At 46.2% G+C, this 14,597-nt stretch overlaps 1 protein-coding gene across 12 annotated transcripts in view; it reads left to right on the top strand.

Annotated features, from left to right (window-relative positions):
* BCL2L13 (BCL2 like 13) overlaps window positions 1-14,597 on the top strand; it is a 105,695-nt gene that overhangs the window by 8,162 nt on the left and 82,936 nt on the right. For 8 of the 12 annotated variants that reach the window (XR_004442336.1, XM_033233013.1, XM_033233012.1 and 5 more), the window contains exon 2: window positions 12,282-12,452. The exons of 3 other annotated variants lie outside the window; for them this stretch is intronic. Coding sequence is in view for 4 of the 9 variants with exons in the window: in XM_033233008.1 (XP_033088899.1) it covers window positions 12,332-12,452 (121 nt within the window). In the remaining 5 variants the exon portion in view is untranslated. Of the gene's footprint in view, window positions 1-9,281; window positions 9,305-12,281; window positions 12,453-14,597 lie in introns of those variants that run through there. One more of the 12 variants, XM_033233009.1, reaches the window with a different exon arrangement.

Below are 14,597 nucleotides of genomic sequence, written 5' to 3'. Positions count from 1 at the left end.
TTAGGAATGGCTTTTTTAAAAGGCATCCAAAGTAATTTGATGGGACAAGTTTGGGAAACATACAAAAGACTCTCATGTTGCTGCGTATTTGCTTTACATAAGAACTAATAGTAGGTTTTTTTTTTTTTTTTGGAGACAGAGTCTCCCTCTGTCGCCCAGGCTGGAGTGCAGTGGTGCAATCTAGGCTCACTGCAACCTCTGCTTTCCCGGTTCAAGTGATTCTCATGCCTCAGCCTCCTGAGTAGCTGGGATTACAGGCACATGCCACCACGCCTGGCTAATTTTTATATTTTTAGTAGAGATGGGGTTTCGCCATGTTGGCCAGGCTGGTCTCCAACTCCTGGCCTCAAGTGATCCAGCCACCTCGGCTTCCCAAAGTGCAGGGAAGTATAGGCGTGAGCTCCCGTGCCCGGCTTATAGTAGGATTTAATAGCTGCTGTGTACCTTCTGATTATGTTTTATAAAATGTATATAATTCCTACAATATAATCAGCACTGGTAGCATTCTGGAACTTGGACTGGTACTTGTAATAGAAATCTAGTTTGAAAAAGAAAATAAGCCATATGTTGTAGAATTGTGGATATATATTTGTTGTTGAAGGTTCATGGATGTTTTACTTGTGGTTGGTTTTGGAGATGATGACAAATGAATACATAAACACAGCATGAGGTTACTCTAGGTTTCCTTAGGCTGTCTCTCTGGCTGCAGCCACAGTTAGCTCTCTTTATCCAGTTTCCATATCTCTGCAGATTCCACCAATCTTGATTGGAGAATATTTGGGGGAAAAAACACAAATAACTAAAAACAATATAAATGATACCAATACAGTGTAACAGCTATTTAAATGGCATTTACATTGTGTTAGGTATTGTAAGTAATCTAGAAATGACTTAAAAGTATATGAGAAGAAGGAAGTGAGTAGGTTATACACAAATACCACACCATTTTGTATGAGGAACTTGAGCATCTGAGGATTTTGGAATCCGCAGGTATCCTGTAACCAATCCCACGTGGGTACCAAGGGACAACTCTACTTGAAACTTAATAGAGGAACAAAGTGAAAAGAGTAGGCCGGGCGCGGTGGCTCAAGCCTGTAATCCCAGCACTTTGGGAGGCCGAGATGGGCGGATCACGAGGTCAGGAGATCGAGACCATCCTGGCTAACACGGTGAAACCCCGTCTCTACTAAAAATACAAAAAAAAAACTAGCCGGGCGAGGTGGTGGGGGCCTGTAGTCCCAGCTACTCCGGAGGCTGAGGCAGGAGAATGGCGTAAACCCGGGAGGCGGAGCTTGCAGTGAGCTGAGATCAGGCCACTGCACTCCAGCCTGGGCGACAGAGCAAGACTCCGTCTCAAAAAAAAAAAAAAAAAAAAAAGAGTAAGGCAGAGAAAGAAACAGATGGGTTACATAATATGTTTAATAGTTTGAATTGGCCGAGCGAGGTGGCTCAAGCCTGTAATCCCAGCACTTTGGGAGGCCGAGACGGGCGGATCACGAGGTCAGGAGATCGAGACCATCCTGGCTAACACGGTGAAACCCCGTCTCTACTAAAAAATACAAAAAACTAGCCAGGCGAGGTGGCGGGCGCCTGTAGTCCCAGCTACTCCGGAAGCTGAGGCAGGAGAATGGTGTAAACCCGGGAGGCGGAGGTTGCAGTGAGCTGAGATCCGGCCACTGCACTCCAGCCTGGGAGACAGAGCGAGACTCCGTCTAAAAAAAAAAAAAAAAAAAAAGTTTGAATTGTACAAATTATAGCAGGTATTTTTTTTTTTTTTTTTGAGACAGTGTTTCGCTCTTGTTGCCCAGGCTGGAATGCAGTGGTGCGATCTCGGCTCACTGCGGCCTCCGTTTCCTGGTTCAAGTGATTCTCCTGCTTCAGCCGCCAGAATAGATGGGATTACAGGCGCCTGCCACCATGTCCAGCTAGTTTTTTTTTTTTTTTTTTTTTTTTTGAGATGAGTCTCGCTCTGTCTCCCAGGCCGGAGTGCAGTGGCGCTATCTTGGCTCACTGCAAGCTCTGTCTCCCGGGTTCACGCCATTCTCCTGCCTCAGCCTCCTGAGTAGCTGGGACTACAGGCGCCTGCCATCAAGCCTGGCTAATTTTTTTGTATTTTTAGTAGAGCCAGGGTTTCATCTTGTTAGCCAGGATAGTCTCGATTTCCTGGCCTTGTGATCCGCCCGCCTCAGACTTCCAAAGTGCTGGGATTACAGGTGTGAGCCACTGCGCCTGGCCTAATTTTTGTATTTTTAGTGGAGACAGGGTTTCACTGTGTTGGCCAGCCTGGTCTCGAACTCCTGACCTTGTGATCTGCCTGCCTTGGCCTCCCAAAGTGCTGGGATTACAAGCATGAGCCATCATGCTTGGCCTAAATATCTGCCTTTTAGATATGAAATAGTCTGTTGGTGAGCTTATAGTGGGATGGACTTGAGCCCCTTGTCCCTTGCTTCTACAAAAGCTTTAGGTGATGGTCCCAGGTCATAATTACTTTTCATCCAATCTAGCTTTTTGTTTTTTCCCCATCCATTCTCAAAACTGACAAATTTGCTTCTTTCAGTACTCTGGGTCTGTGATACTATGAAAACCAACTTGTTTTGCTACCGTATCCTCGCGTATTACTAGTGTTAGTGTTTTCACTTCTGCATTCCTCTCACCTAGTACATTGCCTGGCATGCAGTAAATATGTGTTGAATAAATACAGTTAAGGGCTAAGAGGAAGTGAAGATGGTGTACCCAATTAAGTGGTTGTGATGTTAACTAGCTGTATGATTTTAGTCAAATAAATTGTTCTTGTTCCTCCATCTATAAAATTGAGACTGTTGGCTGGGTGTGGTGGCTCACGCCTGTAATCCCAGCACTTTGGGAGGAGAGGCTAAGGCAAGGGGATCACGAGGTTGAGAGATCGAGATCGTCCTGGCTAACACGGTGAAACCCTGTCTTTACTAAAAATACAGAAAATTAACCGGGCGTGGTGGCAGGTGTCTGTAGTCCCAGGTACTTGGGAGGCTGAGGCAGGAGAATGGCATGAACCTAGGAGGCGGAGCTTGCAGTGAGCTGAGATCACGCCACTGCACTGCAGCCTGGGCGACAGAGCGAGACTCTGTCTCAAAAAAAAAAAAGAAAAAGAAAAGAAAAATGCTTTAGAAACAGTGTCATGAAGATGTAATTTATATATGATGTTTATTAGAAATGCCAAAGTCCATCCAGGCACGGTGGCTCACGCCTGTAATCCCACCACTTTGGGAGGCTGTGGTGGGTGGATCAGGAGGTCAGGAGATCGAGAACATCCTGGCTAACACAGTGAAACCCTGTCTCTGCTAAAAAATACAAAAAAATTAGCGGGGCTTGGTGACACACCCCTGTAGTCCCAGCTACTTGGGAGGCCAAGGCAGGAGAATCGCTTGAACCCACGAGACGGAGGTTGCAGTGAGCCAAGGTCATGCCACTGCACTCTAGCCTGGGTGACAGAGAGACTCTATCTCAAAAAAAAAAAAAAAGAAATGCAAAAGTCCATTGTGCAATATATTTATTAGACACTGCAGAATGTTGCAAAGGAAGTGGGTTTCCCTCCCATTTTGTGCTTAGAGACCTGACCCTGTAGTAGTGCTGTGGAGTTTACACTTGGCATTTTGTCAATACCTTTGCCCTATAATTTAATACAAATGTGCTAGTTATATAATAGTGTTCTTGGGATGTGACTTTTCCCCCATTTAACCATAGGCCTGAAGGAGCTGCTTCGTTGCTACACAACTGGAAGCTCAAGCTAAATTAGAAGTTGGGGCCAGATATGGTGGCTCATGCTTGTAATCCCAGCAATTTGGGAGGCTAAAGTGGGAGGATCACTTGGGGCCTGGAGTTTGAGACCAGCTGGGGCAGTATAGTGAGACTCCATCTCTATAAAAAATTTAAAAATTAGGCCGGGTGTGGTGGCTCACATCTGTAATCCCAGCACTTTGGGAGGCCGAGGCGGGTGGATCACGAGGTCAGGAGATCGAGACCATCCTGGCTAACACGGTGAAACCCTGTCTCTACTAAAAATACAAAAAAAAAAAAATCAGCCGGGCATGGTGGCGGGCGCCTATAGTCCCAGCTACTCGGGAGACTGAGGCAGGAGAATGGCGTGAACCCGGGAGGCGGAGCTTGCAGTGAGCTGAGATCACGCCACTGCACTCCAGCCTGGGCAACAGAGCGAGACTCCATCTCAAAAAAAAAATTTTTAATTAAAAAAAAATTGAATGGATTTTTTTTTTTTTTTTTTTGAGACGGAGTCTTGTTCTGTTGCCCAGGCTGGAGTGCAGTGGCCGGATCTCAGCTCACTGCAAGCTCCGCCTCCCGGGTTCCCGCCATTCTCCTGCCTCAGCCTCCCGAGTAGCTGGGACTACAGGCGCCCGCCACCTCACCCGGCTAGTTTTTTGCATTTTTTATTAGAGACGGGGTTTCACCGTGTTTGCCAGGATGATCTCGATCTCCTGACCTCGTGATCCACCCGTCTTGGCCTCCCAAAGTGCTGGGATTACAGGCTTGAGCCACCGCGCCCGGCCTGAATGGATAATTTATATTGTAGGTCTGGTATGTTTATAACTAGAATGATAAATATGCATTTAAAGTCTGAAAACTCTATACTAGATTTAAATGAATAAATACAATCCTTCAAATATATAGATATACGGGCTTTAACATATATACTAGAGTTAAAGATGGAAGATGAAATTCATGATTAAGATTGCATTTATAATTAGACAATCAGGTTTTATGAGAAAATTTGGAGAACATTATGCTAAAAATCAAATTTGGAAACTTGGTGATTTGTAGTTTGTCTCTGGCTTTTGGGTTGGTAATCGACTTCAGTGATATGGATTCTTGGTAAATACAAGAAATTTGAATACAACAAATCAGAGAACATCAATTTTTTTTTCTTTTAATTAGAGACAGGGTGTTACCCTGTCACTCAGGCCGGAGTGTAGTGGCATTATCACAGGCTCACTGCAGCCTCAATCTCCTGAGGTCAGGCTAGCTCCCTGCCTCAGCCTCCCACAGTATTGGGATTATGGGCATGAACCTGTTCTCGGCTCATCAGTTTTTTTGGCAGCGGGGGAGATGGAGTCTAGCGTCTAGCTCTGTCACACAGGCTGGATTGCAATGGCATGATTTTGGCTCACTGCAACTTCCACCTCTCAGACTCAAGCAATTCTCTTGCCACAGCCTCCGGAGTGGCTGGTATTATAGGCACACGCAACCACGCCTAGCTAATTTTTGTATTTTAGTAGGGATGGGGTTTCACCAGGTTGCCCAGGCTGGTCTCGAACTCCTGACCTCAGGTGATCCGCCTGCCTTGGCCTCCCAAAGTGCTGGGATTACAGGTGTGAGCCACCACGCCTGGCCGATTCTTTAAAGCATTTATTCAAAAACAAATACTTTCTTATTCCTGTCACCAAAGAAATACTGAGACTTTCATTTTTTATTTTCTAGCAAAAGAATGTTGTTGTTAAAGAGACTTTTTTTGTTTTTTTTGAGACGGAGTCTTGGTCTGTCACCCAGGCTATAGGGCAGTGGCACGATCTCGGCTCACTGCAACCTCTGCCTCCCAGGTTCAAGCGATTCTCCTGCCTTAACCTCCTGAGTAGCTGGGATTATAGGCACCTGCCACCACACCCGGCTAATTTTTGTATTTTTAGTAGAGACGGGGTTTCACCATGTTGGCTAGGTTGGTCTTGAACTCCTGACCTCAGGTGATCCACCCACCTCAGCCTCCCAGAGTGCTGGGATTACAGGCGTGAGCCATCGTGCCTGGCTGCCAAAGAGACTTCTTTTTTTTTTTTTTTTTTGAGACGGAGTCTCGCTCTGTCGCCCAGGCTGGAGTGTAGTGGCTGGATCTCAGCTCACTGCAAGCTCCGCCTCCCGGGTTTACGCCATTCTCCTGCCTCAGCCTCCCGAGTAGCTGGGACTACAAGCACCCGCCACCTCGCCCGGCTAGTTTTTTATATTTTTTTAGTAGAGACGGGGTTTCACCGTGTTAGCCAGGATGGTCTCAATCTCCTGACCTTGTGATCCGCCCGTCTCGGCCTCCCAAAGTGCTGGGATTACAGGCTTGAGCCACCGCGCCCGGCCTTTTTTTTTTTTTTTTTTTTTTTTTGAGACGGAGTCTCGCGCCCAGGCTGGAGTGCAGTGGTGGGATCTCAGCTCACTGCAAGCTCCGCCTCCTGGGTTTAGGCCATTCTCCTGCCTCAGCCTCCCGAGTATCTGGGACTACAGGCGCCTGCCAAATCGCCCAGCTAGTTTTTTGTATTTTTTAGTAGAGACGGGGTTTCACCATGTTAGCCAGGATGGTCTCGATCTCCTGACCTCGTGATCCGCCCGTCTCGGCCTCCCAAAGTGCTGGGATTACAGACTTGAGCCACCGCGCCCGGCCGAAGAGACTTCTAAAAGCTTAGATTGTTATTAATGTTATTACTTTTATATGTTCTTTCCCCCTTTTTTTCTTTCTTTCTTTTTTGTTTTTTTTCTGTTGTTTTTTTTTTTGAGATGAAGCTTTGCTGTGTCGTCCAAGCTGGAGTGCAATGGCGTGATCTTGGCCCACTGCAACCTCCACCTCCCTGCTCTGAGCAATTCTCCTGCCTCAGCCTCCTAAGTAGCTGGGATTACAGGTACCCACCATCATGCCCAGCTAATTTTTGTATTTTTGTAGAGATGGGGTTTCACCATGTTGGCCAGGCTGGTTTTGAACTCCTGACCTCAGGTGATCTGCCTGCCTCAGCCTCCCAAAGTGCTGGGATTACAGGCATGAGCCACTCTGCCTGGCTGACTCTTCTTATTTTCATTCTTCTTGACATGTTACTACGTTTGACACAGTTGTTCACTGCCTTCTTATTGAAGTGCCTCCCTGACTTCTGTGATCAGTCTTTCCTGGTTTTCTTTTTACCTTTCTGTTTCAATCTGGACTGAAAGGGTTGCTCTTCCAGCTTCTCATCTTTTGACTACCCCTTAAATGTTAGTGAATTCTATTGTGTTCTTTTTAAGATTATACCAGTATTTCTGAACGTATTTTGTAACCCATGTCTCCTTTATTAAAATAAGGTAAATAAAAATTTTCCAGGCTGGGCGCGGTGGCTCACGCCTGTAATCCCAGCACTTTGGGAGGCCGAGGCGGGTGGATCACGAGGTCAGGAGATCGAGACCATCCTGGCTAACATAGTGAAATCCCGTCTCTACTAAAAAAAAAAAAAAAAAAAAAAATTGGCCGGGCGTGGTGACGGGCGCCTGTAGTCCCAGCTGCTCCAGAGGTGGAGGCAGGAGAATGGCCTGAACCTGGGAGGCAGAGGTTGCTATGAGGCAAGATCGCACCACTGCACTCCAATCTGGGTGACAGAGCAAGACTCTGTCTCAAAAAAAAAATTTTTCCCTGGCTTCTATTCTGGTGGCATTGGCGGCGGTGGGAGGCATGTTCTTTTCCTTCTTGTCCCAGCACTGAGAATCACTGCTGCAAACAAGATTGAAAATTTACTGAGCCTTACCTTCTATAGTCTGTAGTCTGAAACTAATAGGTGATTTTCGTTTTCCAAGTCTGAAAATATATTGAATATTCTTTTACAAACTGTACTTCCCCTGATATTTTGACACACCCCTCCCATTGAAAATCATTGTTCTCCATTCACATTTTTTTTTTTTTTTTGAAAGACAGGATCTTGCTCTGTCACCCAGGCTGGAGTGCAGTGGCGCAGTCCAGTCTCACTGCAGCCTCAGCCTCCTGGGCTCAAGCTATCCTCCCACCTTGGCCTCCCAAGTAACTGGGACTATAGGCACGTGCCACCAGCTCAGTTAATTTTCTTCTTTTTCAGGCTGGTCTTGAACCCCTGGCCTGAAGCAATCCTCTTGTCTCTGTTTTCCAAAGTGTTGGGATTATAGGTGTGAGCCACTGCACCCCACTGTCCATTCACTCTTCTTTTTTTTTTTTTTGAGACAGAGTCTTGCTCTGTAGCCCAGGCTGGAGTGCAGTGGCGCAATCTCGACTCTCTGCAACCTCTGCCTCCTGGGTCCCAGTTTAAGCAATTCTCCTGCCTCAGTCTCCCGAGTAGCTGGGATTACAGGCATGCGCCACCATGCCCAGCTAATAGAGACAGGGTTTCACCATGTTGACCAGGATGGTCTTGAACTTTTGACCTCGTGATCTGCCTGCCTTGGCCTCCCAAAGTACTGGGATTAGAGGCGTGAGCCACTGCTCCTGGCCATTCACGCTTCTTAGGTAATTCAGTTGACTTATATTTATACAGAATACTTAGAATTTTGTATCTCCAGGCTAGACCTCTTTCTTCCTTTTTTTTTTTTTTTTTTTGAGACAGAGTCTTGCTCTGTAGCCCAGGCTGGAGTGCAGTGGCGCAATCTCGACTCTCTGCAACCTCTGCCTCCTGGGTCCCAGTTTAAGCAATTCTCCTGCCTCAGCCTCCTGAGCAGCTGGGACTACAGGTTCCCCCCACCACGCCCAGCTAATTTCGTCTATTTTCAGTAGAGACAGGGCTTCACTATGCTAGCCAGGATGGTCTCGATCTCCTGACCTCGTGATCCACCTGCCTGGGCCTCCCAAAGTGCTGGGATTACAGGCGTGAGCCACGGCTCCCGGCCTCTTAAAGACCTTTATATCCAGCTGCTTATTCTGTATCACTATCTGGATGACTTGTAGGTACTTGAAAATTCAGTTTAGATGCTCCTCAACTTACAGTGGGGTTACATCCTGAGAAACCCATCGTAAGTGTAAAATATATATTGAAAATACGTGTAATACACCTACGAAATATAACTTAGCCTATGTTTAAAACACATTAAGCAAAAAATGTTTTTTTTGAATTTTTTGTAGAAGTGGGATTTCGCCATGTTGCCCAGGCTTGTCTCAAACTCCTAAGCTTAAGTGATCCCTCTGCCTTGGCCTCCCGAAGTGCTAGGATTACAGATGTGAACCACTGTTCCCAACCACACATTAAGCACATTTAAGTGTGCTTAAAACACATTAGCCTGCAGTTGTGTAAAATCATGAAATATAAAACCTATTTTATAGTAAAGTGTTGAATATCTTATCAAATTTCTTTTTTTTTTTGAGACAGAGTCTTGTTCTTGTTGCCCAAGCTGGAGTGCAGTGGTGCGATCTCGGCTCACTTCAGCCTCTTCCTGCCGGGTTCAAGCGATTCTCCTGTCTCAGCCTCCCAAGTAGCTGGGACTACAGGCGCATGCCACCACGACCGGCTAATTTTTGTATTTTTACTAGAGATGGGGTTTTGCCATGTTGGCCAGGCTGATCTTGAACTCCTGGCCTCAGGTAAGCCACCTGCCTCAGCCTCCCAACACGTGGGGTTACAGACATGAGCCACTGCGCCCGGCCATCAGATTTCTTGAATACTGTATTGAAAGTGAAAAAACAGAGTGGTTGTATGGATAGTTGAAGTTCAGTTTCTACTGAATGCATATTGTGTTCGCACTGCTGTCATAAAGTGAAAAAATTGTAAGCCAAACTGTTGTAAGTTGGGGACTGTCTGTATACCCTAAAGTGATTTCCTTATCTTTCCCCAAACTAGCTCTTCCTATATTATCTGGTTTGAGAAATAGGAGTAATACCACTTACCTTACAGCTTCCTGGGTCGGTCACTCATTGAGTTAACCAACAGATCTTTGAATTCCTAGCCTTTTTCCTATCCATCCTCCCCTTTTCAGTGTTCTGTTCCTATGCTAGTTCATGCCTTCTTACATCTCTTGCTGAGGTTTTTCCATATGCTCCTAACTTGTCTCCTTGCCTCTACTCTCCAGTCTGTCTTCCTTACCGCCTCCAGTATGAATTTTTTTTTTTTTTTTTTTTAAGACATGGTCCTGCTTTGTCACCCAGGCTGGAGTACATTGGTATGTGATCATAGCTCCCTATAACCTCAAGCTCCTGGGCTCAAGTGATCCTCCTGTCTTATCAGCCTCCCAAGTAGCTAGGACTACAGGTGCATGCCACCACACCCAGGGCTAATTTTAGTTTTTGTAGAGACAGGGTCTCACTGTGATGTCCAGGCTGGTGTTGAATTCCTGACCTCAAGTGATCCTCCTGCCTTGGCCTTCCAAAGTGTTGGAATTATAAACATGAGCCACTGTGCCAGCCACTTACATCTATAGCCTTTTTATTTTGTATATTTCAAATTCTGCTTGTATTTTTAAAAATTGTTGATCATTCTAGGATATTTATCTTAGTTTGCTTATCATAGATCTTAAATTTTGCCAACGTTACCTCTTTTTCCAGTCTATATTTTTGTTACATGTATTTTTGTTTACTTCTGTTTGAAAACTCCTGAGGTCTGGTGATTTATCATATTTGTGTTCATGTCTAATGCCTATAGAGTACCTTGCAGCTTAAAAAATGTGTGTTGAATGAACACACAAAAAGGTCCCGAAAAGCTTTATCTTCTATTTCTTTTTGTTTTAGTTATTGAGACAGGGTGTTGCTCTGTTACCTAGGCTGGAGTGCAGCGGTGTGATCATGACTCACTGCAGCCTCTACCTCCTGGGCTCAAGCAATCATCCCATCTCAGCTTCTGAGTAGCTGGGATTATAGGTGTGCACCAGATACCTGGCTAATTTTAAAAATTTGTGTAGAGACAAGGTTTTACTATGTTGTCAGGCTGGTTTCAAGCAATCTACCTGCCTCTGCCTCCCAAAGTGCTGGGATTACAGATATGAGCCAGCACACCTGGATTTGTGTCTTCTCTCTCTTTTTTTTGAGATGGAATCTCGCTCTTTCGCCCAGTCTGGAGTGCAGTGTTGTGATCTTGGCTCACTGCAAGTTCCGCCTCCTGGGTTCATGCTACTCTCCTGCCTTAGCCTCCCGAGTAGCTGGAATTACAGGCGCCCGCTGCCATGCCCGGCTAATTTTTTGTATTTTTAGTAGAGACAAGGTTTCACCGTGTTAGCCAGGGTAGTCTCAATCTCTCCTGACCTTGTGATCCACCCGCCTCAGCCTCCCAAAGTGCTGGGATTACAGGTGTGAGCCACTGTGCCCGGCCCCGTCTTCTCTTTTTTTTTTTTTTTTGAGACGGAGTCTCGCTCTGCCGCCCAGGCTGGAGTGCTGTGGCCAGATCTCAGCTCACTGCAAGCTCCGCCTCCCGGGTTCACGCCATTCTCCTGCCTCAGCCTCCCCAGTAGCTGGGACTACAGGCGTCCGCCACCTCGCCCGGCTAATTTTTTTTGTATTTTTTTAGTAGAGACGGGGTTTCACCGTGTTAGCCAGGATGGTCTCGATCTCCTGACCTCGTGATCCGCCCGTCTCGGCCTCCCAAAGTGCTAGGATTACAGGCTTGAGCCACCGCGCCCGGCCAAGTCTTCTCTTTTTAAGACAGGGTCTTGCACTGTTTGCCAGGCTGGTGTGCAGTGGTGCAATTATAACTCACTGCAGTCTTGACCTCCTTGGCTCAAGCAATCCTCCTGCCTCAGCTTCCTGAGTAGCTGGGACCATGGGCAGGCCCTACCACGCCCAGCTAATGTTTTAAATTTTTTTGTAGAGATGGAGTCTTGATATATTGCCCAGGCTGGTCCTGAACTCCTGGCCTCAAGCAGTGGGGTCCTGAATTCCCACCTCAGCCTTCTAAAGTTCTGGGATTACATGCGTGAGCCACCGTGCATTGCCTATGTCCTTATTGTATAAGTTTTATTTTATTTTATTTTATTTATTTTTTTCTTTTCCTTTTAAACTGTTTTCCTAAAAACTAAGATACAAACAGACTCATTAGCCTAGGCCTACACAGAGTCAGAATTATTAATATCACTGTCTTCCACCTCCACACCTTATCCCACTGGACAGTCTTCAGGGGCAGTAACACCCATGGAGTTGACATTTCCAGTAACAATGCCTTCTTCTGGAATCCCTCCTGGAGGACCACCTGCCCTGAGACTTTTACGGTTCACTTTTTTTTTTTAATAAGTAGGAGTACACTCTAACAATAAGTGTAGTAAATACATAAACCAGTAAGTCATCTAATATTGTCATGTTTTATATACTGCATGTAATTGTATGTGCAATACTTTTTTTTGAGACAGAGTCTTGCTCTGTCGCCAGGCTGAAGTGCAGTGGCTTGAACCTGGGAGGCAGAGGTTGCAGTGAGCTGAGATTGCGCCACTGCACTCCAGCCTGAGCAACAAGAGTGAGACTCCACCTCAAAAAAAAAAAAAAGAACACTCCAAGAGTTGCACAAGACATTTTGGTGTGAAACAACTTAAAGTAGCATGTAATAAACTTTAAACTGAAAACATTACTTTTCTGTTCTTAGGTTTTACACATCCGTAAGTAGACCTTTTTGGAGCCTCACCAGCCAATTCAATGGCGTCCTCTTCTACTGTGCCTCTGGGATTTCACTATGAAACAAAGTATGTTGTTCTCAGCTACTTGGGACTCCTCTCTCAAGAGAAGCTGCAAGAGCAACATCTTTCCTCACCCCAAGGTATTATCTTTGGCTTATGGTAGTTGTAGTAAATTGTAACAAGAACTTTATATATAAAAGTGTATGTATCTAATTTATATGTATGGTTATCAAATAGTACTAATAAGCCTGTAAGAATAACCTGTTATGGCTGGGTGCGGTGGCTCACGCCTGTTGTTCCAGCACTTTGGGAGGCCAGTGTGGGCAGATCACGAAGTCAGGAGTTTGAGACCAGCCTGGCCAACATGGTGAAACTCTGCCTCTACTAATAATACAAAAATTAGTTGAGCATGATGGCATGCGCCTGTAGTCCCAGCTTCTCAGGAGGCTGAGGCAGGAGAATCGCTTGAACCTGGGAGGCAGAAGTTGCAGTGAACCAAGATCACACCACTGCACTCCAGCCTGGGCAGTAGAGTGAGACTCCGTCTCAAAAAACAAACAAACAAACAAAAAAGAATAACTGTTGTGCCATTCTTTCCATTTCCAGGAGCAAAAAAAAAAAAAAAGTATTTTTAAGACGGAGTCTCACTCTTTCTCTAAGGCTGGAGTGCAGTGGCATGATCTTGGCTCACTGCGACCTCCACCTTCCTCGTTCAGGCAATTCTGCCTCAGCTCCCGAGTAGCTAGGATTACAGGTGTGCACCACCACACCCAGCTAATTTTTGTATTTTTAGTAGAGATGAGGTTTTGCCATGTTGGCCATACTGTTCATAGAACATGTACATGATCCTGTCTATTCCTCCATATCTCACTATCATTTTCCTAGTTTATCTCCATTTGTCTATCTGTGAAACCCTCTATGACATTTCTTTTTTTCTTTTTTGAGACGGAGTCTTGCTCTGTTGCCCAGGCTGGAGTGCAGTGACACGATCTCAGCTCACTGCAACCTCCGCCTCCTGGGTTAAAGCGATTCTTCTGTCTCAGCCTTCTGAGTAGCTGGGACTATAGGCGCATGCCACCATGCCTTGCTAACTTTTTTTTTTGTATTTTTGGTAGAGATGGGGTTTCACCGTGTTAGCCAAGATGGTCTTGATCTTCTGACCTCGTGATCCACCCACCTCGGCCTCCCAAAATGCTAGGATTACAGGCGTGAGCCACCGTGCCTGGTTGACATTTCTTTTTTTATTTTAATTTTTTGAGGTGGAGTCTCGTTCTGTTGCCAGGCTGAAGTACAGTGGTGATCTTGGCTCATTGCAACCTCCGACTCCTGGTTCAAGCAATTATCCTTCCTCAGCCTCGGGAGTAGCTGGGATTACAGGTGTGTGCCACCACGCCCGGCTAATTTTTGTATTTTTAGTAGCAACAGGGTTTCACCGTGTTAGCCAGGCTGGTCTCAAACTCCTGACCTCAGGTGATCCACCACCCTTGGCCTCCCAAAGTGCTGGGATTACAGGCGTGAGCTACCAGGCCCGGCTTACATTTCTTTATCATTCAATTCACCCTTTTTTCGTCTCTGTTTAAGCCGTTAAATAAACTTTTCACCAGATAGCAAATTTTAATTCCATTTTTTATCTATATGTATATTCTGTTTTTTAATTTTCTTTTTTTTTTTTTTTTTTTTGAGGCGGAGTCTCGCTCTGTCGCCCGGCCTGGAGTGCAGTGGCCGGATCTCAGCTCACTGCAAGCTCCGTCTCCCAGGTTTACGCCATTCTGCTGCCTCAGCCTCCCGAGTAGCTGGGACTACAGGCGCCCGCCACCTCGCCCGGCTAGTTTTTGTATTTTTAGTAGAGACGGGGTTTCACCGTGTTAGCCAGGATGGTCTCGATCTCCTGACCTCGTGATCCGCCCGTCTCGGCCTCCCAAAGTGCTGGGATTACAGGCTTGAGCCACCGCGCCCGGCCTTAGGTATTCTTTCACATTTGCCAGTTGTTGAAAATTAAAAAACAGGGCCGGGCGCGGTGGCTCAAGCCTGTAATCCCAGCACTTTGGGAGGCCGAGACGGGCGGATCACGAGGTCAGGAGATCGAGACCATCCTGGCTAACACGGTGAAACCTGTGTGTACTAAAATACAAAAATTAGCTGAGCGTGGTGGCGGGCACCTGTAGTGCCAGCTACTCAGGAGGCTGAGGCAGGAGAATGGCATGAACCCGGGAGGTGGAGCTTGCAGCCAGGCAAGATCGCGCCACTGCACAGGCGACAGAGCAAGACTCCGTCTCAAAAAAAAA

Source organism: Trachypithecus francoisi, unplaced genomic scaffold (assembly GCF_009764315.1).
Source record: "Trachypithecus francoisi isolate TF-2019V2 unplaced genomic scaffold, Tfra_2.0 Lachesis_group14, whole genome shotgun sequence".
NCBI lineage: Eukaryota > Metazoa > Chordata > Mammalia > Primates > Cercopithecidae > Trachypithecus > Trachypithecus francoisi.
Note: the sequence above shows the minus strand (reverse complement) of the source record. Positions and strands in the feature narration are given on the sequence as shown.